This window comes from Fukomys damarensis, unplaced genomic scaffold (assembly GCF_012274545.1).
Source record: "Fukomys damarensis isolate Sample0158 unplaced genomic scaffold, DMR_v1.0_HiC HiC_scaffold_37, whole genome shotgun sequence".
In the NCBI taxonomy this organism is placed as follows: domain Eukaryota; kingdom Metazoa; phylum Chordata; class Mammalia; order Rodentia; family Bathyergidae; genus Fukomys; species Fukomys damarensis.
The window spans coordinates 63,193,846-63,219,662 of NW_022900949.1; the positions used below are offsets into that span (position 1 = coordinate 63,193,846).

At 35.6% G+C, this 25,817-nt stretch overlaps 1 protein-coding gene across 3 annotated transcripts; it reads left to right on the forward strand.

Annotated features, from left to right (window-relative positions):
• The first annotated feature begins 5,589 nt into the window (after window positions 1-5,589).
• On the forward strand, window positions 5,590-23,864 carry Slc33a1 (solute carrier family 33 member 1). Of its 3 annotated transcripts, XM_010636907.3 has the most exons (7): window positions 5,590-6,922; window positions 14,360-14,547; window positions 18,691-18,875; window positions 19,138-19,255; window positions 21,892-22,107; window positions 22,985-23,179; window positions 23,642-23,864. In XM_010636907.3, exons 1-6 carry the CDS (start codon window positions 6,151-6,153, stop codon window positions 23,150-23,152), a joined length of 1,647 nt encoding a protein of 548 aa, XP_010635209.1. In that variant the 5' UTR covers window positions 5,590-6,150; the 3' UTR covers window positions 23,153-23,179; window positions 23,642-23,864. The 3 variants fall into 3 exon arrangements, with proteins under 3 accessions (XP_010635209.1, XP_033615585.1, XP_033615586.1); XM_033759694.1 differs by having other exon boundaries at window positions 22,985-23,864; XM_033759695.1 differs by lacking the exon at window positions 14,360-14,547 and having other exon boundaries at window positions 6,782-6,922; window positions 22,985-23,864.
• Window positions 23,865-25,817: the final 1,953 nt, after the last annotated feature.

The window sequence follows — 25,817 nt, forward strand, 5'->3', positions numbered from 1 at the left end:
TAATACCAAGGATAAAGCAAAATTCCATAAGCTTCCAAATGGAAAAAAAAAACAACAGGATACCTGCAAAAAACCCCAAAATTAAATTGATATTAAAGGGGAAGTGTGGGTACAGTGGTGCATGCCTGTAATCCCAGCACTTGGGAGGCTGAAACAGGAGGCTCTCAAGTTCCAGCCCAGCCTGGCAGCCTGGGCTATATAATGAATTCCAGGCCAGTCTAACTATATAGTGAGACCATGACTCAAAAAAGCCAAAAAAGAGGGGGCATGATTAAGATGTGCTATGACTTTGATCCCCAATACCAAAAAAACAGATATGCTATGGACATGTATCAGTTCCCCCAGATAAAATGCACTTTTATGTATTATAAACATAAAAATAAAATAAAAATTTTTATTGAATTAAATATATATTGTGTACGTATTATGTGCACACTCTTTGCGGGGAGCACAGAACTGTATTGTTCCAAGTCTCTATCTGTTCTGCAGCTACCCAGGTTCTTGTGAAGGTGAGCACAAACTGCCTCCCTCCACCGTGGTCCCTGGGCCCACTCAGTTTATTTTTCAGGTTCAAAGTGCGCTGAGAGGGCTTTACAGTTTTCATACTTCCTAGATGCTCAACTTCCTTTGATACAGCTCATATCTTATTTTTAAGAACTGTAGCCACAATTTCCATAAAAAAAGATCCTGACCCAGATTCAAAGGGAGGGTTCCAGAACTGGAAATGTGGCACGATGCTTGAAAAACACAATTTGCTACAGTAATGCTGACAGAGAATGTCAGGCTGGGGGAGGTAGCTCAAGAATTGAGCGGTTGCTTAGCATGTGAGAGGCTTTGGTTCAATACCAAGAAGAAAGTCAGGGCAGGACAGGAACTTTTCCAGAGTAAAGGAGACAAGATACATGATATTTGGGTGCAGTGCATGGTCCTACCTGGGTTCTATCCTTTTGCTAATTATCATTATCAAAGTTCAGAGATACACAGAATAAAGGTATCCAGGTTAATATTAGCCATAATAATAACTTGATATATAACCATAGTCAGCATTAACTATTAGAGTATCCTGCAGTGTTAGGGACTAGATAACAAATACAACAGATTTGCTAAGTTCAAAGATTTATTAGATGCCAGTATCTCTTCATTTACACCTCCACTTGAGTTTGTTCAGAATTGTCTCATTTCCTTTATAAAAAATTTTTACACAAAATTTAAAACTCTGCATATAAATATTTACAATATAATTTTCTTAATAATAGGAAAAGTGTGAATTGAGAAAATTTTTTATCTTCAGATTAGTTGAAATGGTTCACTGATTCTGCATGGTGGATTAAAAATATGTCTCACAAAGTTTTTAATATGGTTTCCTTGAAGAAGTAGAACTTAATTCTCCTCTTCGTAAGTGTAGGCTGGATTTGATAACTTGCTTCTGAGGATAGAAAATTATACGACAGTGTGTAACTTTTGAGACGGCATTATTGAAAAAAGCATTGTAATTTCCTCCTGACTCTGTCTCTAGGATCATTTCCTCCACAGTAATACAGCTGTTGTGTCAGAGAACACATAAGTAGCTCTCCAGAGAGACTCACATGGTGAGGAACTGCAACCTGCCAACAAGCATATGAGTGGGCCACTTTGGAAGTGGATATACTAGTCCCAGTGAATGCTCAGGTGACCGCACTGTAACTGCAATCCATGAGAGATACTAAGCCAGAAGCATCCAGTAAGCCATCTCTGAGTTCCTGAGCAACAGAAACTGTGAGATAAAATGCTTGTTGTCCTAAGGTGCTAAGTTTTGGAGTAATATATAACCTGCAACGATAACAGATATATTCAGGAAGGATTTTTTTTTTTAAAGGCACAGTAGTTGCACAAACCTGTAATTCTAGCTGAGGCAGGAGGATCTCAAGTTGGAGCCCAGCCTGGGCACCTTAGCAAGACCTTGTCTCAAAATAAAAAGGGGTACGAATATAGCTCAGAACTCCCTGGGTTCAATCCCCAGTTAAAAGTAAAATTAAAATAAAAGTCACATTTAAAAAGTAAGAAAAACCCATATAAGCATTAGAGAGAAAGAAAAAGTTACATTTTTTTTAAAGATAGGGTCTCATTATGTAGTTCAGGCTGGGCTCAAACTCACTATATAGCCCAGTCTGGCTCTGAACTCGGCACCAGCCTCTGAGTGCAGAAATTACAGGTGTGCACCACCACACCCGTCAGAAAAAGTAACAGAAGAAAGAAAAATAAGATTAAAAATTGTATATTTTATTAGTAATAGAGGCTGCAAGTCTAATACTACAGCTTCTGGATACAAAAAACAACATTCAGTTTACCTAAGGCTATAATTTGAATATGAAATATCCCACAAAGGTTCGTGTGTTAAAAGATAAGACCTATGTTAGAGAAGCCTTTTAGGGTTATTTTACGTCACTGGGAATGTTTTGTTTTTTTGTTTGTTTGGGTTGTGTGTGTGTGTGTGTGTGTGTGTGTGTGTGTGTGTTTTAAAACAAGCTTTTACTATGCAATCTACATCTTACTATGTGGCCCAGGCTGGCCTCAAACTCCAGGCAGCCCTCCTGCCTCAGGTTCCCAAGTTCTGGGATTACAGGTGTGCACCACCATGCCCAGCTTGGGCGTGTATTTGTTTTGTTTTGTTTCTTTGTGGCACCGGGGATTGAACTCAGGACCTGGTGCTTGTGAAGCCGGCGGGGGAACCACTGAGCTAAATCCCCAGTCCTTGGGTGTGTACTTTTAAAGAAGGTATGAGGCCCTGCACTCTTCCTGTCTCTCTGCTTCCTGGTAACCATGAGGTGAACGTCTTCATCCGCCATGCACTCCCCATCACAGTGCACTACCTCACCACAATCCCAAAGGCAGTCACCAGGCAACACTGGAAACTGAGCCAAAATAAACCTTCCTTTCTTATAACTGCTTACCTCAGGAATTTTGTCACAGGGATGAAAAACTGGCCAACACCTCTGTATATTATATGAAAAATAATGGAAGAACCTCATACTAATGCATACTAATAAATAATCCAGCTACTTGAGAAGCTGAGGCAGAAAGATCACTTGTGCCCTTGAATTTGAGACCAGCCTAGGCAACACAATTAGATCCCATCTCAAAAACAAAATAGACTCATACAAATAATGGAAGTATACTAGTTTCTTCCATTATTATAAACCACATAACCTTATAAAATGCAGTACCATTTAATCATAAATTCATCAAGGTACAGGGAATAAGACTGCAAGAAAAGGATATTTTACAGTATTTAAATCCAAGTGGAGACCATTGTGAATGAGAGTTTGTAATATATTTTTGGTTTTTGCCCCTTTTTAAATTTTTTTCTTGGTACATTTTAGATATACATAATGATAACAATCATCATGGGAATTTATAGCTGTATATAACATATCTTCATTCGTTTTTTCTCATTCCCCTCCCCTCCCTTCAACCCCTTTCCCTCCTTATTTATAAAAGCATTGTTTCTTTTTTCTCCTTTTTTTACTTCTTTCTTCTTTCCTTTTCCCCTCCACCCTCCTTTGTTCCCCTTCTCATTTGAACATTTTCTTCCCATTTCCCCATATGTATTCTACATTTTGGTCATTATTCACACGTTCAATTTCCCAAACCAGAGAAACAATGTGGTATTTAAACATGTGTGTCTGATTTATTTCATTTAAGAGTATGAAAACTTTGTAGTATTTTATAAAATGAATCTTAAAAGAGCAATAATATCCATATTTGTGGTATAATCTTAGGACTACTTTCTCAAACGTAATCCATCATTCAACAATCATGTGCTTGTAACTTGTACTTTATACATTAGTCTGTTTTTTTTTTGCTGCTGTAACAGAATACTTGAGACTGGGTAAACTGTACTGAAGAGAAATATACTGGTTCATGGTTTTGTAAGCTAGAAAGTCCAAGACCAAGAAATCAATATCTGGCAAGGGCCTTCTTGCTGCATTAACCCACCGTGAGAGGACAAAGGGAGAAAAGAATGTGACAATGAAGAAAGAGGATCAGACTGAGGGAAGGGGAAGGGTGGGGGTGGGGGACAAGAGAGAGCCAAACACATCCTTTTACAAGGAACCCAAGCCTGTGATAAAGGCATCAATCTATTAATCCATTCATTCATGGGTAGAACCTTTATGAACTAAACACCCCCAAAAGGTCCCCTCACTTAATATGGCTACAGTGATGATGTTTTCAACACTTGCTTTTTGATGGATATACTCAAACTATAGCATATACATTATGAAAAAATGGGGAGGGATTCATGGACTTTGGAATCCTCAAAGTGGAACTTCTTTTAAGAACTACTTGAAGGCCAGGCATGGTGGCACATGTCTATAATCTCAGCTCTGGGGAGGCCGAGGCGGAGGATCACCTCAAGCTCGAGGCCAGCTTGGGCTACACTGTCTTAAATAAGAAAACTATTGATACAGAAAAGCACAATTCCTGACCTGGTAGGCATTAGATATTAGATGTGCTGAGTTTATGGTCTCATGACCTGAAAGAATAAAGTAGTGAACCAGAGGAGGAAATTAGGACAGTTTTATTGGAAATGAAGGTAGTTTTGGTGCAACAGTAAAAGTGTGGTACCGCAATGGGATAATGCTTAAAAGGGCAGCACAGGTTACACACAAATTAGTACATGTAAAAACATGAAATCTAAGTAAGATTAGTAATTATTTTTTCACAGATGTTAACTTCCTGTGTTTATTGTGCTATAGTTATTTATTTAGATTTTTAAAGACAGGGTCTTGCTGTCTAGTTCAGGCTATACTTCAGCTCAGGCTGACCTTTAATTCAGGGTGATCCCCCTGCCTCAGCCTTCCAAGTGCTGGGACTACAGGTGTGAGCCCCCATGCCCAACCTGTTGTATACTGTATTTACATGTTTACCCTTGAGGGAAGCTGAGAAAAAAGTACATGAAACATATATTCACAATTTCCCGAGAGTTATAATTATTTCAAAATAAGGCGAAAAAATCAAACATAAGAAATACAAGTTCATTAAATATTTTCTTGTCTTTGAAAAAAATCCATTGACTGGATGGCCCTATAATTTATATTCATTATCTTTCATGAGATTATAAACCCTATTTTATATTCACCACAATTGAGATTTTGGTTAACTTGTCCAAGGCATAGGTAATGTTAGTTTTAACCTAAAGCAATCTAGAAGTTCCCCTCCACTTCCACTTCTTTGGAGAAACGGACTGCAGAAAAAGCTAGCATCTTTTCAGCAGTTGCCTCCTGATGCCTAAACTGCCCAATCTTTAATCCTTTTTTGGGACCCAGCCTACAAAAGCAGCTGTATCTCACACTGCCCAGCCTGGATCTCAGCCTTGCTCTTTCCCAGAACAAAGGCTAACTCCCGTAACTATTGTGGCTTCACACGCTGTGCCTTTTTATAACTCCACGGCCAGAACTCAACTTGCGGTCACGTGACCGCTCCCGCCCAATGATCGAGGCCCACGCTTGCCAGCCCTTCACGTGCTCTCACAGAGCTGGAGGTAGCTGTGCGCCGTGCCCCGGCCGAACGGTCCGCCCGCTTTAAGTCTCCCCGGAGGTCGGGGCCGCCTGGTTTAAGGGTTCCACCACGCGCTGTTTCTCAGTTCGGGCACCTGAGCGTGTCCTGGTTGGCGCGGTAGGGACCTATTTGAGATAGGAACCACTTCCTGAAGCGCGAGGCAGGAAGTTATCTGCTACCTCTGGAGTCCGGTGGAGAAAGCGCTGTCTGCCGCATTGTGACGGCGAAAGCTGAAGATATGTTGAGAGACAGGCCTTTTGGTCGCCCTCCTTCGCTCCACGCCCCCAGCTAGAAGCCGGTTTTCATCACAGCACCACGGCCCGGGTGTCCAGTCCTGAGCCCGGCGTGGCTGCCCCGAAGCCTCCTTCGGGTTCCTTGAAGCCGCTCCCAGGGGCACCTTCCCAAGCACCGCCTGGACCACCAGCCAGCGGACTGGCTCCCTTCAGCACTCTGGACCGCAGTAAGAAGTTTCCTTATCGCTCCACGCCCTGTCCGTTCTCCACAGACCACGGAGACCCTGGTCCAGGACGACTGCCTTGAACCCGGGACTAGAACGGATCCAAAACGCTTAGCCTCGGCCCACCACAGGCTGGACTCTGCATCGTCCCTGGTATGTCTCCCACCATCTCCCACAAGGACAACAGTCGGCAACGGCGGCCGGGGACTTTCAATCATTCCCTGGATATGAAGACCGGTCCTCTGCCCCCCGGCAGCTGGGATGACAGTCAGCCAGACTCGGTGGGCGGGGAGGAGGACAAAGAAGCGCTTCTGAGGGACGCTGACCCTGGTGACTTGAAAGCCCCGCGGAGCTGTCGAGCCGAAATAAGCAGCATTTTGCTACTGCTCTTTCTTTACGTTCTTCAGGGCATCCCCTTAGGCCTGGCGGGAAGCGTCCCACTCATTTTGCAGAGCAAAAATGTTAGCTATACAGACCAAGCCTTCTTCAGTTTTGTCTTTTGGCCCTTCAGTCTCAAATTGCTCTGGGCCCCGTTGGTTGATGCAGTTTACTTCAAGAACTTCGGTCGTCGCAAGTCTTGGCTTGTCCCGACACAGTATGTACTAGGACTCTTCATGATATTTTTATCCACCCAAGTGGATCGTTTGCTCGGGAATACCGATGGCAGAACACCTGATGTCCTTACTCTCACTGTGACATTCTTTTTATTTGAGTTCCTAGCCGCCACTCAGGACATCGCTGTGGATGGTTGGGCGTTAACGATGTTATCCCGGGAAAACGTGGGTTATGCTTCCACTTGCAATTCAGTGGGCCAAACGGCAGGCTACTTTTTGGGCAATGTTTTGTTTTTGGCCCTTGAATCTCCCGACTTTTGTAATAAATATTTGCGGTTTCAACCTCAACCCAAGGGAATCGTTACTCTTTCAGGTAGTGTATTTAAGGTGTTATGTTTTGGGGCTTATTTTACATCTATGAATTCTTTTGATACTTTATTTTGTTTTTTTTTTCTTTTTATTGAGTTTATTGGTACATTCTAGGTATACAGTACAGTTACATTCATTACTGGGATCTTGTACTTTGACACTTTATTTTGAAGGGAAGTTTATTATTTACTTTACTGGAAATCTATGGTTAATGACTCAAGTTATGCTTTCTGTTTTGTTAAAGTAGGCTTCCTTGAAGTGCAAGTAAAGTTAGATGACTACATCAAAGTAATCATAATTGATCAGTGCTATGCAGTAAACAGAGAGGCAGTGGATAAAATAACAAAACCCTTGCACCTAGGCATCCATGGGCACTTGCATAATATACAGATGGACATTTTTTTAAAAATCTAGCTCATGTGGCTTACATTTTCCATTTTGTGTTTTGGTGAACTGAGATTTCTAGCATCTTACTTTCTGATGCATTCCACCCCTAATTTTGGGCCAGTAGTCCTCATCTAGTCTTTTGGTGAACAGAACAGGGTTAATTCTTGCAGACATTTCTGAGTTGGTTAAGCAACAGGATTCCACGGACCTCCTATGAGTAAGACAGCCCTCCCAACAAGGAATGGAGAAGATGAACATTTCAGAGGAGCCCAGAGTTGCCAGCCATTGACTGCCTGTGGGAGTCAGGCTTTACATTGTACTTAATTTATGACTTTGTTCTTTGCTGGGTTTTTATTTAGATTGATTTGTTCTTGTGAATAGCTGGTTTAGTAACTGTGGAATTTGAACTTTGTTCTGGAAATTTTAAAAGCAGCTTACTCTTTAATTACCCCTCTCCTTCCCACTACTGGGGATCAAACCCAGGGCCTTTGCCCTGAGCTACATTCCCAGTCTTTTTAAAAATTTTGAAATAGGGTGTTGCTAAGTTCCCCAGACGGGGCTTGAACTTGTGATCCTCCTGCCTCAGCCTCCAAGAGTGTTGGGATTTCAGGTGTGCATCACCAAATCTAACTAAATTTTTTGCAGGGGGCAGGGGGTTACCGGGGATTGAACTTGGGTCCTTGTACTTTTGAAGCATGCGGCAGAACTACTGAGCTAATTCCTTGGCCCTAACTTAATTTAATGTTTATATCTGTAATGGGCTTCTGTTTTTGGTTCAGACGTTTTAGTTAAGCATAAAAGAGTTTCTGTAATTTTATTCTCTTCTAAATGATTATATGTATTAGTTTTGTACTTTGTGGAACTTAGTATTTAGCCAGTAGGGTTGGGTTTTTTGGTTTGTGTGATGCTTAGAATTGAATCCAGGGCTCACGCATGCTAGACAAGCGCTGTACTATTGGGCTAAGTCTCTAGCCCTAACCAATGATTTTGAGAAATTTGAAGAACAGAGAAAGAATCATACGAAGAAAACATAACTAAAAGGAACAAAACATCAAGGCAGTGTTTAGAAAAGCTGAGTATTAAAAGGAGGCATCGTTATTTTAAAAATTCTAAATTTGTGCTGTAATTGACACTGTTTTACATGTAGTAGATAAGCAGAGATGGAATATATTGAGTATATGTGTTGATGAGAGGAGCACAAGATAAATTACTGAGAAAACAGTATTTAGCAACTAGAAAACAGTAATCTACATAACAAATTTATTTAATGTTTAATTAAGTTTATTGGTACTTTTTATGTATACAGTACAGTTACATTCATCATTGGGATCTTGTAACTTTGCATGATGTATCTTGGTTCTTACTTTTTCCCCATTCCCGTGCCCTCTCTTCACCACCTACATAGCAAATTTAGACCAGGAAAGATAGAGAGTATAGTCCATTAGAAACCAAGCCTTGGCTATGCTGAGATTGTCTTTTTTCATACTTTCACAGATCCATGACAGTCCTGAATGCAGAAATAGCTTTTTGTGTTCTTACCCACTTTGTTTTTCAAGAATCTCTAGAGGTAAAGAGAGATCTTTTAAGCTGCAAGAAAGGTGAAAGTAATCTAGAAGAGCATAAAGATTGGAACATAAAGTTTTATTACTTGAAGAGATTGTGCATTTCAATTTCTTCATTCTTATAGATGAGGAAACTGAGGTCAAAGTGACAAGTTAGAGGTACAGATGTACTTGTAGTTTAGGCTTCCTACCTTCTTATCCTATAATTAGTTGGAAATTAGGAAAAACCTAAAGGAAAACTTGAGACCTGAATGTGTGCTGATTGGGCTTGTCAACCAAAGAAATGTAGCGCTCCCCTGATGTCTAAAAAAAAAATCATCTCGCTCTTTAAATGTCTGATTCCCAGAACTGATGTATTAAAAGTTTTTTTGTTTTAATGAATTAAATTTTTGGCAGTATTGGGGACTGAACCCAGGGCTTTCACACTGAGCAACATCCCCAATCCATTTTTTTATTTCTTGAGACCAACTCTCTCTAAGTAGCTAAGTTGTCCAAGCTGGTTTGGAACTTGGGATGTTCCTGTCTCAGCCTCTTAGAGTGTTGGGATTACAGGGGTTCACCACCATGCCGAGTTGTTTTAATTTCTTAACCAACCTAGGCCATCTATGTACACATCACTGAATGCCTATCGGGTGCTAGCTGAGTGATAGGTGTTATTATTTATTAAAATATAAGAATTTTCTGTTCCCAAGGAACTCATAGATTATTGTGGAGATTTACAAACCAAAATGACTCAGTGGGTAGATGGATGTGAGTCAGTAGAGCTGGTGCAAGACTATAGAAGTTGGAGGGATAATGATGACTCAAGAAACCCATGCCCTTCTGAAGGCAAGAAGTTTCAGTCGAGTAAATTGTTGGTTTGTGGCAGTAGGATTTCAGAATTGTTAGGCCTTATACATGTTCAAGAAAAGCTGGAAATTCCCTAGTAGTTGAGACTTCTCTAGTAGCAATAGTAACAATGATTAGAAGAAGCAATTGAGATAAGGAGCAGCATATTGGAGTTTGGAAGTAGGGTCACAAGACACCAGAGAAGAGAGATGGATATTAGAGTTGATAGGTTTTTTTGATAGACATGAACATGTAGGAGTCAGTCAGAGGAAGAGGGTATGTAACGTTGAAAAAGCAAATGCTATAAGTATGAATCTAATCAAATTTGCGATGTTAATAGCAGCTACTTTAAAGATGTTCCTGCTTTGAACTAGAAAAAAAAACCCGGACCATTAATTCCTACTTAGTAACAGTTGCTTTGCTTTCAGAAACAGTTCTCATTTGTATATTTTACACAACTAGAAATACTTCTTATAGAATTTCAGCATGCTAATTGGCCCACTACTAGATAAACCACTTATTCTTGGATAGGCTAAAATATATCCTTTAGCATTCATATGTGGCCTTGAAATATTACCTCACATTCTCAGAATGACAAAAGTGAGGCATAGAGGACAGATCTGTACTTGTTGGGGCTCTGTGTAGGAGAAGTTAGATGAGGATAAATGAACATATCAGAGAGTTTTGGGGATGTGGTACAACTGTATCCTGATTGTAATTATTTGAAATCTATGCATGTTTTCAAATTCATATTATAGTACACAAAAAAAATTTCAATTTTACTGTATAATTATTTAAAGTAAAATTTATTTTTTTAAATTATAAAACTATCCATTATCTCAAAAGTTAATTTCTAGGTAAATATTACTCAAAGTGTATGATATGAAATCTTTGACTTTAGCTTCCTTTTTGCCTTCAATGGAGCCAGTAAACAAATCCGGTTAATCTTACGTATCAATATAGAAAAAAACAGAGCAAATTTGAGCTTATTTTTAAATATTGGGGCCCTACTAATAAAATGAGATAAGTGGAAGAACATTGGGGTTAATAGAATTATATATGGAGAACCAGAGACCCATACCCCAGAAGGAAGGTCTTAGAGCCTTCTCTGTTTTTTTAAATACAGAGCAAATAAAAGATAAGTGTAGTATTTTGGTTTGGTTTGGTTATGTGAAGAACTGAGAAATGCCTTTGTGTACATATAGTACTACTTTTACTATATGAATATATCAATGAAAAAACCTTAGAGTCTCACTAATTACAAGCAGTATCCTTCTTTAATTGTTCATATGTTCCTAAAAACTATAACTTAATTTGAGAAGGCAAAATAGACTTACCTAATACAAAGGGCCATTCTGATCCTGGAAAATTAAGAATGTAAAATATAAAATCCTTGTTTTACTCTTTTAGCCACAATTATGAATAAATATTGCATATTATATATGCTTCTTAGTTTTATTCTTTTCCTTTTCCCTTGAATGCACTGTCTGCACTGGCTGAAATCCATTGGTTATCAATGAAGTTACAGAATAGGTGATTTCAGCATGCTTAAAGATTTCTAATTTTTTGATGTTTTATATTGTCTTACATTGACTTACTTTTCTTACACCTTCCATCTTAGAACTTTTATGTATTTAGGTTTCCATTTTTTAAACATTTATTTGTTTGTTTGTTTAAGACAAGTTCTCTCCATATAGTTAGGCCTTGAACTCCTGTGTAGCTCAGGCTGGCTCAAACTTGCAGTGATTCTCCTGCCTCAGCCTCCCAAGTGCTGCGATTTTAGGCCTGTGCCATCATACCCAGCTGTGAAGACATATCATAACATCTTGCATCAGAATGGAGATATATGTGCTTAACCAGAGTAAATTTTGTGCCTAGCCAGAGCGTATATATTTTTTAAAAGCAATCCATTTCCATCTGTCCAGTAATAAAAGTCCTAGAGTTAGCATGAGTTGGGAGAACTGAAGCTGTTGGCGCCTAGTCTCAGTCTTATGTTCTAGGCTGCATTTGAGACTAGCGTTTTAGGGCAGTATAGCCTATATAGCAAGCCATCTGCTTCATCTGGTGTTGATTTAAACAAACAACAAGCTGAGTGTGGTGGTACACACCTGTAATCCCAGCACTAGAGAGGCTGAGGCAGGAGGATTGCCACAAGTTTGAGTCCAGCCTGAACTACACATCAAGACCCTATCTCAAAGAAAGATAAATAGAAAGAAGAGGGGTAGAAGAAAATCTGACATTATCGGAGTTAATCAAATGGTATGTGATCTCATATGGCATCTGCCTAAGTGTTTAGGAAATGTAAGGAATTCCAAATGTTCAAAGATTACTTTGTGTTTACTCTATTTTTGCATTAAATGCTGTCTTTTAAAAACAATAAGTTAGATTATTAGATTGTATAATCAAAATAGCATTTTCTGGTGAGTTCTCTGCAACAGCTTAGATATTTTCAGTAAATACTTAAGAGAAATAGTTGTGAAATAAAAGAAAGGCTTATTTCTTCTAAGATTCACCTGGTGACCCAGTGCCAGACACATGATATTACTGTTTCAGTTTTCTTCACTGTGAAATTGAGAGCCTTGAATTAGATGGTGGGTATCAAATTTTCTTCAGATTCTAACTGTTAACTAGAGAGTGGTGCCAAAAACAAGAAAGTGAAAGGAAAGCCAGACATTTATTTACAATAGAAACTTACCCTTTTGTTTTTCCCATACCCGAATTCTAAACTAAGCTAGTTTTCCTACTGTAAATTATAGTTATTTCTTTACTCTAAGAGAGAGTTAGTGGGAGAGAGAACCCAATCTCAGCCAGAGTGGGCCTTAATATTCTCACCTCTTCTGACGGTGGAAGAGTGTGACAGAAAGGCTCTGAGGGCTTTTATGTCTAATGTTTTATCATAAACATTCTTGGAAATGTTACCTTCTCTACAATGAATTTATTGTAGTAAAATATTTCCCCATAAGTTAATGAATACAGTGGATTCTTTCAGAAGATATATAAAATTTGTTTATCCTGTGGATTTGTGTACCCTTCAGGACACCACCAATGGGGAAATAGATGGAGGTGAGATAGGGGAGTATATATATAGTTAGCCAGTTTAAAGAGGTCTAATCAAATATCTATGTTTCACACCTCATAGTTGGAACTAAAATATATTCTCTTTTTCTCAGAGATTTCTGGGTAATAGAAGAGAACATCTGCTTGGCCTGGGTATATCTGAACATCCAGGAAATATAATGGAAAAATATTCTAGCTTTAAAACTAGACCTGAGTTTGAATACCACATCTAGCACTTTCTGGCTTATGATCATGTTTATGTGTGAAATAGGGATATTAATGCTTATCTTTGTAATTTTTTTCTTTTCTTTTGTTTTTTTAAGACAGGATCCTACTATGTAGTCCAGGCTGGCATTGAACTCACTGTGTAGTCCAGGCTAGCCTCAAACACAGAGCAATCTCCTACCTCAGCCTCCTAGTGCTGGAACTATAGGCATGTGCCACCATGCCCAGTTTTGTGAATAATTTTTGAGAGTTAAATGAGATTACCAGAACTTTTGAATGAAAGCTTTGGCTCTGGAGGTCTCAAGGAATCAGATTCTTCTACCTGCCCCAAAACACCAGTCAAGGAGACCAGAGATGCTAGACAGCCGGCAAGGAGCTTTATTCAACATGACCATGTTGGGAAGGATAAAGAGGCTCAAGATGTATGTTTGAAGTCAGCCAGGGTGAGAAATGATATATGTAAAAGATGTTGCATTGTTTATGGCTCATGGTGTGCACTGAATTAATCGTGCCTGTAGCCAGGCACAGTGCTGCTGTAATCTTAGCTAACTCAGGAGAATCATGAGTTCAAGGCCAACTTGGACAACTAGCAAGACCCTGTCTCCAAAACAAAACAAATTTTTAAAAATGGAGATGAGCTGAGGAACTGAGTGGTAGAGTGCTTGCCTAGCATACTTGAAGCCCTGAGTTCAGTTCTCAGTACCAAAAAGAAAAGCTAATAAAAAATAAAATAATACATCTATTTATACTATTATTTTTAAGCAGGCTGTTTAACAGACTCTCAGACCATTATTCACTCCCACCACTAAATTTGTCCAGAGGTAATGATAGCTCAATGTCCAGCTATCTTTCACTGAAACCACCCAATATTACTCTTGCATCTTTATTCTGTACCTACACAAGTATGAGGAAATTGCTTCTGTATCATAGTTTTGTTTTCAATTAGAAAATTTTAAAAGAGAAAATCTGTAAATAATCATCTGTTATTTATTGTCTGGCTTGTCATAACTGAATTGGCAAGGGTATATAAGTATAGCCAGTGTATATTAGGAGATTATGAAATCATGCCTCACCTCTAGCACTTTCCCTGAATGACACAATAGGCTTTTGTTTCATTCAACTCAGTTTATACTAAATGTCTGTAATTCTTTTTTCTTGTTAAGTGCCACTGTTTATTTTGTCTCTATCTAATGTATGTTTAAGAGTTTAGGACTCATATTTGTCTGTTGTGCTTAGAATGATGTCTTAAGCATAATAAATAGGCATCTAAAAGGTTTTTTTGTTTTTAAGTTGAGAAAAAGTTTCATATAGAATTGTTTAGCATCAATGAAGTTATGTTATTTCAAAAGTTATTTATAGATTTAAACTATTCTTAATTTCAGATTTTCTCTTTTTCTGGGGAACTGTATTTTTAATAACAACGACTTTAGTTGCCCTTCTGAAAAAAGAAAACAAAGAAATATCAGTAAAAGAAGAAACACAAGGGATCACAGATACTTACAAGCTACTTTTTACAATTATAAAAATGCCAGCAGTTTTTACATTTTGCCTTCTGATTCTAACCTCAAAGGTAAGAAATTTATAAAGCAAATTTACCATTCTAATGATCATATCGTGGACTACATTCAATGACTTTTCATTTTTTTAAATTCCTTTTCTACTATTGTTAAATTTTAACATTGAAAACAATATTTTTCTGTTTATTAAATGTATTTTAAAAGATATATCAGGATAATTTCAGAGTAAACTAAATGTCTTGGGATCTTGAAAATAATTATGTCATTATGTGCAGAACTACTAATGACTAAAATTGTAATTAACAATATTAATGGAAATGAATGCCTTGAAAAAGTAATTTTTGAATGAAAAAATTCTCCACTGTTATAATGAATATACCTTTAATGTTGGTATAGTAAAATTACTTACTGAGAGTAAAGTTTACAAAGATATGGAAGTGTATCAGTTTTAGAACTCTATTTAAAAGTCTATTGAATTTGGTTTTTTTTTGTTTTTTTTTGTTTTTTGAGACAAAGTCTTGCTGTGTACTGCCAGCTGGCCATGAACTTATTATGCAGTCCAGGCTGGCCTCAGACTTGCTGTGATCCTCAGCTTCCTAATATATTTTTTTAAATAATTAAAGAAAACAAGATAAAATGGGATTACAGTGCTAGTGAGTTTTATTATGTATTAAAATGTTTCATAGTTCTAAAATGCTTTTGTGGGGTGTGTGTGTGTGTGTGTGTGTGTGTGTGTGTGTGTGTGTTGGAGGTTGAGCCCTGGGCCTTCACACTGAGCTACATCCCCAAATTTTTTTTATTATTCTGAGACAGGTTTTCACTGAATGGCTAAGTTGCTCAGACTGGGCTCAAACATGATCCTCTTGCTTCACCTTCTCAGAGTGCTAGGATTCCAGTGTGTACCACCATGCCTGGCTAGTTCTAAAACATTTTTAAGGGATTATGCTAAGAGAAGGATAAGCATATTTTGTTACAGTGAGCTGTTGCTACTCTTGGAATTAATATTCCTAAAATCTAGAAATTTATAGGATTTTCATTTCATATATTTAAACCTACCTACATAAATACTTTATAGCTATCTTTTGATAGCCTCAAAGGAAATAGCTTCATTGTTTTAATTTTGTTTTGGTTTTTTTGTTGTTGTTGTTGTTATACCAGGGATCAAACTCAGGTCCTTGTGCTTGCAAGGCAGGCAGCGGAACCTCTGAGCTAAATCCCCAGCCCTCCGCTGTTTTCATTTTGAATAATGTTTTTCCTCCTCTTTAATGATAGGGAAGTAAAGTTTAGAAATGCTGAGCAGTTCAAGGAAAGTAATATCTCTAGGGCTAGGGTTCAGTGGTGCTGCTGATGCTCCCTGCCTCACAATATCAAGCCCTGATACCAAAAAAAAAGATGATATTATCTCATTATAAAATTCGAACCAAATATCATCAGCATTCCATGCTGTGCTTGTACTTACTATTGTAGCCCAGGCCGGCCTAAAACTCATGATGATCCTCCTGCCTCAGCTTTCTGTGTGTGGGGATTATAGGCCTGTGCCACAATACTTGACTGAAAGCATACTTTGTAATAGCAACATAATAGTCATAGTGATGTAAATTTGCCATAATCTACTCAGGCATTTTTCTGTTATATATTTGATTTGCCTATGCTTTTAATTATAAAAATGCACTAGTAAACATTTTTATGCATAAACCTTTATTTGATATTCTGAATATTTTTTCAGTAAATTCTTAAATGGGAAATTAGTGGGTCAGTGAGTATGACTACTGAATTGCTTTTTAAAAGGTTGTACTCATTTATACTACCCCTAACAATGTATAAGGAGGTACTTCAGTTACAGATGTGATAATCCTATGTTGCCCTTTTAAAATTAACCTTCCCCAGAATGACATCTCCTAATTTTTAATATTATAAATTTCTTTGCCTTTAAGTTTTATATAAATTGACTGTGCAATGTGTATTCCTTGTGTTATTTATGAATAGTGCTTCTATAGCATTCATGTACATGACTTGTTGGGCATAATTTTATGGTTCTGATGGGTAAATACAAAGGAGTGGAATTACTGGGCTATAGGAAATACATAGAAATTATTGCCAGTTTTCCAAAGCTGTTGCAATCTCTACTTTAAGCAGTGTGAGTTGATTCCATTATATCCTTGAAAACCATACACCATCTTTTATATGTCAGCCTTGCTGGTGAGTGTGTATTGGCATCTTGTTATGGTTATGATTTACATTCTTCTGATGATTAAAGAAGTGTGAATATGTTTTCATATTATTATTGGCCATTTGAATATTCAGAGTTGCCTTTTGCTTTATATTTGTAAAAAAAATTAACATATTTTGGATATAGATGTTTTGGTATGCATATTAAAAAATCTCCTAGCATACAGATTTTAAAGAATGGTAAGGTCTGTGTGGTATCTCATTTTTACAAAGAGGATAGATAAAATGTAAATGAAATTCTCTAGTGGGCTATACTGAAATATCCTTGACCTTTAATATTTGTTAGTGAAGTATACTCTTTGAAACCATTCCAAGAAGTTAAAATATACACTGTTTATAATTTATTTTTTAAAATATAAAAATTTTCACTCATTGAATGTTTACTAGTAAAAAGAACTTCCATATATCCTTCATCTGGACTTTTTTTTCCTGGTACCAGGGATCGAACTCAGGACCTTGCACTTGTGAGGCAGCATTGTGCCACTGAACTAAATCCCTGGCCCCCCAGATTTTAAAACGATTCACATTTAGCTCTACTTTTTTTTTTAAACTTTTTTTCTACTTTATTCTGTAGATTTTCTCTCTTCTACGTATGTATCACATATTTTTCTGAAATATTTCAGAATAATTTGCACATTCATCCATTAAAACCTAAGTATTTCTTATGAACAAAACTTTTAGGAAACTACGATTCAAAGAATTTGGAAATTTAAGATTGGTATAATACCTATTCACCATCTTATTGACATTTTACCAGTTGTATCAATAATAGCCTTCATAACTTTATTTTTTTTCCTGGCCAGGGATCCAATCCAGGATCACACATTGGTTTTGGTTGGTATGACCCTTTCTTCTTCATAACCTCACCACTGTTTAAATTCATTCCAGTTTTGGGATTAGATACATAGCTCCGTGTGAGAGTCCTTGGCTGGTATGTACCAGGTCCAATGTTTAGCACTGCGGGGGGTGGGGTAGAAAACCAGAAGCAGAACAAACAAAAAGCCTCCGAAAGAATACATACTAATTTTTCTGTAGAATGGCTTTCCATTTACATTGTTCCTCTGTTCATGTCTGGGGTCAGGTTACGTATATATGGCAGGCATGTCACTGAAGTAATACCTTTGATGTGTTACGGGAATTATACAAGGAGACACACCATGTCCCTCTGTTCCCTTAATTATTGTTTTTGACTTTGTTCACTTTGTTAATCCATTGCAAGGGTAGTTTTACCTTTTATAATTAAAGACTAATTTGGGCTGAGGGTAGAAGTCTGTGGTAGAGTGGTTGCCTATCACATAGCCTTGGCCCTAGGTTTGGATCTCTACAACTACAAAGCAAAGACAATAAAAAAAAAACCTCACTAATTTATGAGTAGATACTTTAAGACTACTTAAGTATCTCATTTATTTCAAGCTTTCACCCACCTCTTCTATGATACTCTTTTTTATTATTGTTTGTAAAAATTGATCTAACTGTAGTATTTCCTCTTCTTCATTTTATTCATCCTCTGCAATAATGGTTCCTAAAATTACTTTCAAAACATCAGATGACCTTAGGAAATTTTATCTTGATCTGTCAGAAATTATCAAAAACGTGTGTGTGTGTGTGGTTCATTTAACCAGAATTATTTAAGGTTAATTAAACACTTTTAAACTTAAAATCAATTCGTGTGAATGTTTGACACTTTATTGTAACAGATTGGATTTTTCTGAAGTGAAAATTTAGTTGTAATTAGTCCACATGCAGTAAATATAGGTAGTGAATACAGGTAGAGTTTTCTCTAAATATCATTAGTTAAGACATAGGGCAAAATGTGCCTTCTGTAAATTGTTTTATCAGATATAACAGTATGATGCTTGTAACTGTCATAAGTCGATAGTGAGATTCATGGGAAGAACTTACATATACTTGTAGAAAAACATTTTATCAATCAAAAATTAAAATGCTTTTTTGTTTTTATATTGCAGATTGGTTTTTCAGCAGCAGATGCAGTAACAGGACTGAAATTGGTAGAAGAAGGAGTACCTAAAGAACATTTAGCATTACTGGCAGTTCCAATGGTTCCTTTGCAGATAATATTGCCTCTTATTATCAGCAAATATACTGCAGGTCCCCAACCACTAAACATATTTTACAAAGCCATGCCTTACAGGTAAAAACTAAATAAAATTGTACCAAAGTAAGAAATTTTAAAATGAAGAACATCATTATCACTAATATCTGAATATAGAGAGTGTTCTGAAAAAGGCTTGAAGAACATCTTTAATATCAGTGTCATTTTATGTGCACTTTTATCTCTTTAACCTCGTAATGGGTTTTAGTACAGGCTTTTTTCATGTGATTGGCAAACAGATTTCTGTTTTGCTATTGTTTAACCTAAAATGAAAATTAATACAATGCTCCTTTTTCTATAGATTGTTATTTGGATTAGAATATGCCCTACTAGTTTGGTGGACTCCTAAAGTAGAGCACCAAGGAGGATTTCCTATATATTACTATATTGTAGTGCTGCTGAGTTATGCCTTACATCAGGTAAGCTTGCTGTGGCTTTCATGGGAGATAAATTGTTCTGTAGCAGAGGAGAAATTTTTCTATAGCTGCCTTCAAATAATGATAATAAATTTTAAGATTTAAACATGACTGTGACACTGAGAAAATTGTTTGGTGATTAACTTTAAGCCTTCTGGCTTTTGATATCATGAGTTCTGTTTATGGAAAGTGAGTTTCTTATTTATTCAGTCATTCATTCCTTTAAAATTTTTTTCCTTTAACAAGAATTTGTTACATATTAGAATTGATTTCAAAACCAACTAATTTTACTGTTGCTAAGTATCCCTGTCCATCTTTAGATCTGGGTTCTTTCTTAATTTCTAATATCTTTTCTTCCTGAAAGTACTGAGAACTAATCTTGGCTACTGAATTAAAGATCTAGATTTTGATTTAGATTCTGTACTGAAAATTACAACTTAGTGTTTCTAATTTTGGAAGCTGCTTTTTCTGTGTTCCTCTTCATAACCCCTGAAAGAAGTGATCTTACTTTTCTTTAGTCTCATTTAAACTCTTTTTACAGAATGAAATTTGTTGTTTTAGATGCAAGTGATGCAAGTAAATAGGACAGGCCCATTTACTTTTTACAAAAGAGTAACTTTTTTTTTTTTGTGGTACTGGGGATCGAACTCGCAAAAGAGTAACTTTTGATACTCAATTGTATTTATTGCTATGATATATTTCACCGTGTGTTTTCCTACCCAAACTAATGTAAGCTCTTTGAAAGTTATATTTACTTCTTACTTAGTTATTAACTTAAAATATGGCTTACAGGCATTCTCAATTTTTTGCATATAATTAAATTTCAATTCATAGTAGATGTTTGACTCTGCCATATATTTTTTAATTTGAGGCCAGGATATTAAAATGTTTTTATTTTTCTCACTGTTAATACTAGGCACATAATAGAAATTGAAAGAAGTATATTCACTCAATATTTTAATTTTTTACAAAAGAATACTAGATTTTTATAGTCCACAAAATATTTGTCTTTAGATTTCATTACAGAACTTACCAAAATATAATCAGATTTTTTTTTTTTTTTTTTTTTTTTTAGTACTGGGGATCGAACTTGTGAGGGAAGTGGTAGAACCAATGAGCTAAATCCCTGGCCCAATATAGTCAGAAATTTAAACAACTAAATGCTTTGTGAGAAGAAGGTTACAAGGCCAAGTAGATATGAGAAATGATGTATTATGTAACTTCTTGGTAAATAGCACTTTAACATTCCTTTAAAAAAATATTAAGCAAACACCAATTTCATACCAGTATGCTAAGTATGAGCATGTAACTGAATTAAGATGTGTTATGTACATATACCAACTCCTTCTGAGAAATGTGATCATTTTGTATTGCAAACATGTACTAATAAAAAATAAATATTGAAAAAATAATTTGCAGAGACAAAGTAGCACAGTTTATGGAAAATAAAATATGTGAAATTCTGTAAAAATAAGATAACTGAACAAATTGTGCCACAGTCCTTGCCGTCTCAAGGAATATATGTTCTAAAAATTGTCAGAAAAAAGAAACTTTAAATTTTGCATAGCTTAGTATCTCTCCATCTTATTTGATTTGGTACTCCTTTTCTATGAACCATGGGACAGTGCTTAAAGGAGTACTGTTTTAGTTTGTTTCCATCTTTGTAAGTAGAAAGTTAATTTTTACTTCTTAAACAATTTTTTTTTCTTCTTTTTTCAGTAGTAGGGGCATCTTCATTGAGCTAAATCTCCACCTTTCTTTGAGACAGTTTTTTGAATTGTGAACCTCCTGTCTCAGCTTTCCAGATTGCTAGCATTACTTTAGTGTGCCACCATACCCAGCTATTTTTTGCCTGTTAAGGCTTTTCTGGGGCCAGGGATTTAGCCTAGTGGTTCCACCGCCTGCCTTGCAAGCATAAGGTCCCAAGTTCAATCCTGGTACCAAAAAAAAAAGAAAGAAAAGAAAAAGAAAAAGGTTTTTCTTAGGCTGTGAATGTAGCTGAATGGTAGAGCCTTGCTTAGCATGTAAGAGACCAGTGGGAAGGGGGGAAAGAAAAGACTTTTAGTATTCCTTTGTCACATAAAGTTTGAAGTGTTATTTTTCTTCTGTGTGTGTAAATGAAAAATGTATTCACTTCCTTGAGTATTTACATATATAAATACATATACAGATATCAGGCTTTTGGTTATTTGCATCCTTCAGTGCCACCTTACCTGACTCTCTCTATTGAACATTCTTTGACTCTTCATGGTAGAATTATTATGATAATACTTACTGCATTTTATCATAAGTATTTACTCCCTATTTTCCTAGCCTATAATGAATTCTTTAGAGGCACAGGAAGATGTTTATGTTTGTATTAACATGATCTTAAAGCCTTACTTTTAGTATGTGTTCAATAAATGTTTGTTGAATTGAGTTTAGTAGCAATCATAAAAATTTACCTCATTTATGATTTTAATGTTCTTAATTTATGTCATAGTTTTGTAAGTCTAATCATAGCAATTGAATATGTAGCCTAGAGGTAGAGCACTTGCTTAGCATGTGTGAAACACTGAGTTCAATCCTCAGTAACAAAAGAAAAGCCAATAAAAAAAATGATCTAATCATACTAAAGATATTTTACATTTTTTCTGTAGGTTACATTATACAGCATGTATGTTTCCATAATGGCTTTCAACGCAAAGGTTAGTGACCCACTTATTGGAGGAACATATATGACTCTTTTAAATACTGTGTCCAATCTGGGAGGAAACTGGCCATCTACAGTTGCTCTTTGGCTAGTGGATCCCCTCACAGTGAAAGAGTGTGTAGGGGCATCAAACCAGAATTGTCGAACAGTTGATGCTGTTGAGGTAAGCATGCTTTAATTTTATGTAATACTAAGTAAATATTAAGATATTAATTTCTTTGTTTGACTCTAGAAATACTGTGTCTTATGTAAAAATCATATCTAGGGCTGAGGATTTAGCTCAGTGGTTTGGTGGCCTGCCTTGCAAGCACAAGGACCCGAGTTCAATCCCCAGTACCAAAAAAAAATCATATCTGTTCCAGCCGGGGATTTAGTTCAGTGATTCTGCCACCTGCCTTGCAAGCTCAAGGTCCTGAGGTTGATCTTTGGTAACAAAAACAAAACAAAACAAAAAAATCATATCTGTTCATAGTTTCTAGTATAAAACTCTATGAATACCCTCTTCACCATCATAACTATAGGTTATAACACTTTGATATCAGCAAGACTAGCTCACCTAAAGAGTGAAACTCTGCAAAGGAGGAGGCCTTTCCCTTACCCTTAGGATCACTGTGCTACACATTAGGTGCTGAATACAAGCATAAGTAAAGGCTAAGTTTTATAAGGACAGTAAAAGGAAAATCCCAGTGGCTATACATGTTGTAGCTAAAAAGACTGGTGAGTGTTTTGTGGATAAATTATTTCAAAATGTCATTAGTTACATCTAGAGTGAGTTCCTTGGAAATTTCTTTATATTTCCAAATATGAAAAGCTGCACTTTGAAAACAGATATTGTTTACATCAAATGTTCACAATTGTTTTTAGTCCTATTAGTAGCATTAAAGATTAAGATATATTAAAATATTTTATCATTTGGAGTGAGTGAAGTATTGAAATATTTTAATAATTTTTTGATTAAGCCTTTAAATTATAAAATAGAAACTAATTTTTGAATAGTGTCATTTTGAAATTGTGAAATATTCATTATTTTATTTTTACAGCTCTGCAAAAAACTTGGTGGCTCATGTGTTACAGCACTGGATGGTTATTATGTGGAATCTGTTATTTGTGTTTTTGTTGGATTTTGTTGGTGGTTCTTTCTTGGACCAAAATTTAAAAAGTTACAGGATGAAGGACCATCTTCATGGAAGTGTAAAAGGAGCAATTAGAGCATAGACTGTTCGATGTCCTAGAAGGTAATTATAGTTTGGTTTTAATTGAGAGAGCTCTGATAATCAGTGCACAGGAATATAAAATGTTATTTTAAATAAGGAAATTATCAATATAAAATGCCAAATGATGAAAAATAGAACCTCTCGGTATGTTTAATCATATTTTTGCTTTGCCTTGTTAATGTATTTGAAGTTTACTTAAAGTCAGGAAATTTGTTCTCAAAGTTTTCTAGCATTATTATTTGATTTATGTCTTCTTAATTTACTGACCAAAGCATGTTTTAAGCTGCAGTGTAGTAGTCATGGGTGGTAACGGTACAGTCAAGTATTGTTACCAGTACCTATCATTGAACTGTAATTTAAAATTTTGGTACAGTATGTTAAATGAAAGAGAGCTTGATATTCAGAAACTAACTACAACTAATCTGATCTTGTTGGCAGTTAAAAATGTTTTTTTGAATTGTAAATTGGTTAAATTTCTTGCAGAATTTGCTGAGAAGAGACTAGACTACTGAAACATCATTTAATTGATTTCTGACCATAACCATATTGTACAAATGCATCTGTGTGAAAAAGACTATTTTAAATGTATTTCCTGCTTTTGTAAGCATTACAGATTTATAAGAAGATAATTCAAACTATTTTTTATAAAATGAAAGCTACACGTTTTTAATTTATTGATTTCTCCCACCCCATCTCCTTTTTTTTTGGAAGATACTTTGATTCTTTGTTGACTTTTACCCTAATGGTTATTATTATTATTATTATTTGTTTTTTGTCATAAGTGCTTCATGGGACAGAGACAGCTAACAAGGGGATCAAATTTAGTGTTGTATGTATGTTCATGGCAAAGTTTTGAAAATAAAAATTAAATTTCATTCCTCAAATAGTTTTTTTAATTACTAAGAAAAATATTACAGCTTTCCAATTAAGTAAAATTGAAATGAGTAATACCATAATTTTAAAAAATATTTTAAAGAAAGAGAGACATTTTGTGCCTTTGACAAATTAAATCATGTGGTAGGAGAATGTTTCTTAATTACGCACTTTATTAATAAAAATGATCTCATAATACTTTATGCCAAATCAAAGACTGTACTGTATCTTTTCTATTTATTAAAACACAACCTTTTGTTTGTAAACTATGGTTTCCAGTGGAAAATTATATTCCAGGCATGTAAGTTTTTGAGTATATTAGCAATTTTCAACATATTTACACCCAGTATAATAAGGCTCTTTGCATATTTTGTGTTAAGTATTACTCTAACTCTTAAAAATTATATAAATTCTTTAAAAGTTAGGGAAAAAATCAGTTACAAGTTTTAGTTCATTTTATCTTTGTGGGAAAATATATACTAACTTCTGATTTTATTAATTTTATAACATAGGTTGAGTTTTAGTACAGGGTTTTTATAAGTAATGGAGAATAAATTGGGTGGGAGAAAATGGCACAGAGTCTGAAGGAAGATAGGGGCAGTGGCCACTAGAACACATGCATTACCTTTGGAAAGCCTCTATTGGTTACGGAAGTCAGACTGTGAAGAATCACTTGGAAAAATACTCATCCTAGAGACAAGGAGGTTGCATCAAACATAGACTATAGTACTTTGTCATATGATTTTCCATTATCCTGTATTATAATCAAAATGTTTACTTGAATAAAGAAAAACCCACTTAATTTTCACATGTGGAATGTATTCTGATTTCCTAAGAAGCTCTGATTGCCATTTTTATCTCTTCACATTCATACTCTTTCAAATCAAACATGTTTTCCAACACAGTTTAAGTGTATATGTCTTTAGTGATTTTAAAGTTTTAAAACATATTTAAGCCTTTAACTGTGAGGAAGAAGCCATTAATTGCATTTGTTCTAGAAATGAACAAAAAATTATTTTGAAGTAGTCTTGTTAATTTTGGTAAATGTTTGTCATGCATACCAAAATGACTTGTTAAGAGCTGTATGCAACTGTGTTGCATACATTAATTATTTTGATTATCATAGCATTTAGAATTATCTACCCGAGTCTATCATTGTAAATCAATAGCACCAGAAAATACTACTTTAGAAAACACTCCCTTATTTTCATATGAGTAGGCTTTTTGTTTTGTTGTGTTTTCATGGCTTTTGATTGGTTGACTGTAATATAGCAAACTTCTTTCAGGTATGGACATTAACTTCTGTTAATGCAATATATATTAACTGGCTAATATTAGATTGAACATACATTATATCTCTTTTATGTCAATATTTCCATAAGCACATGTGTTATAACATGTGACCACATATACATTCTAGTTTAAACTGTTCTAAGACTAGCTAAGATTAAAACCAAAAATTCCGTTCATTGCAAATATTTTCATTTTGCCTGATCAATCACAGAAAGTTAGTTTAATACATAGATTTCTCTAGAACTTTTTATATTAAACCTTTGAAATCCAAACCTACAGTCTAAAGCTGTTGGATTCTTTCCTTCACTGCAAAGGTTTTTAGATGAAAGAGATTTTAGTGGGGACCTGAAATCTTTCAATTGTTTATAAAATATAAAAATCAGATATCTAATTTTAAATTTTGGTACATAGCTCTTGTTAAAATCTTCACGATCTGTGATCTAAAAAAAAAAAAAAAAAAAAAAAACAAACCACTTGCTCTTTTTTAATTGTT

What these genes read in the sequence shown, in the direction of transcription:
- Slc33a1 (XM_033759694.1), top strand. Translation starts at nt 6,151, where the DNA reads ATGTCTCCCACCATCTCCCACAAGGACAACAGTCGGCAACGGCGGCCG. An exon ending in GGGAATCGTTACTCTTTCAG is followed by an intron (nt 6,923 to 14,359) that starts GTAGTGTATTTA and finishes TCTTAATTTCAG; the next exon opens with ATTTTCTCTTTTTCTGGGGA. An exon ending in TACAAAGCCATGCCTTACAG is followed by an intron (nt 18,876 to 19,137) that starts GTAAAAACTAAA and finishes CTTTTTCTATAG; the next exon opens with ATTGTTATTTGGATTAGAAT.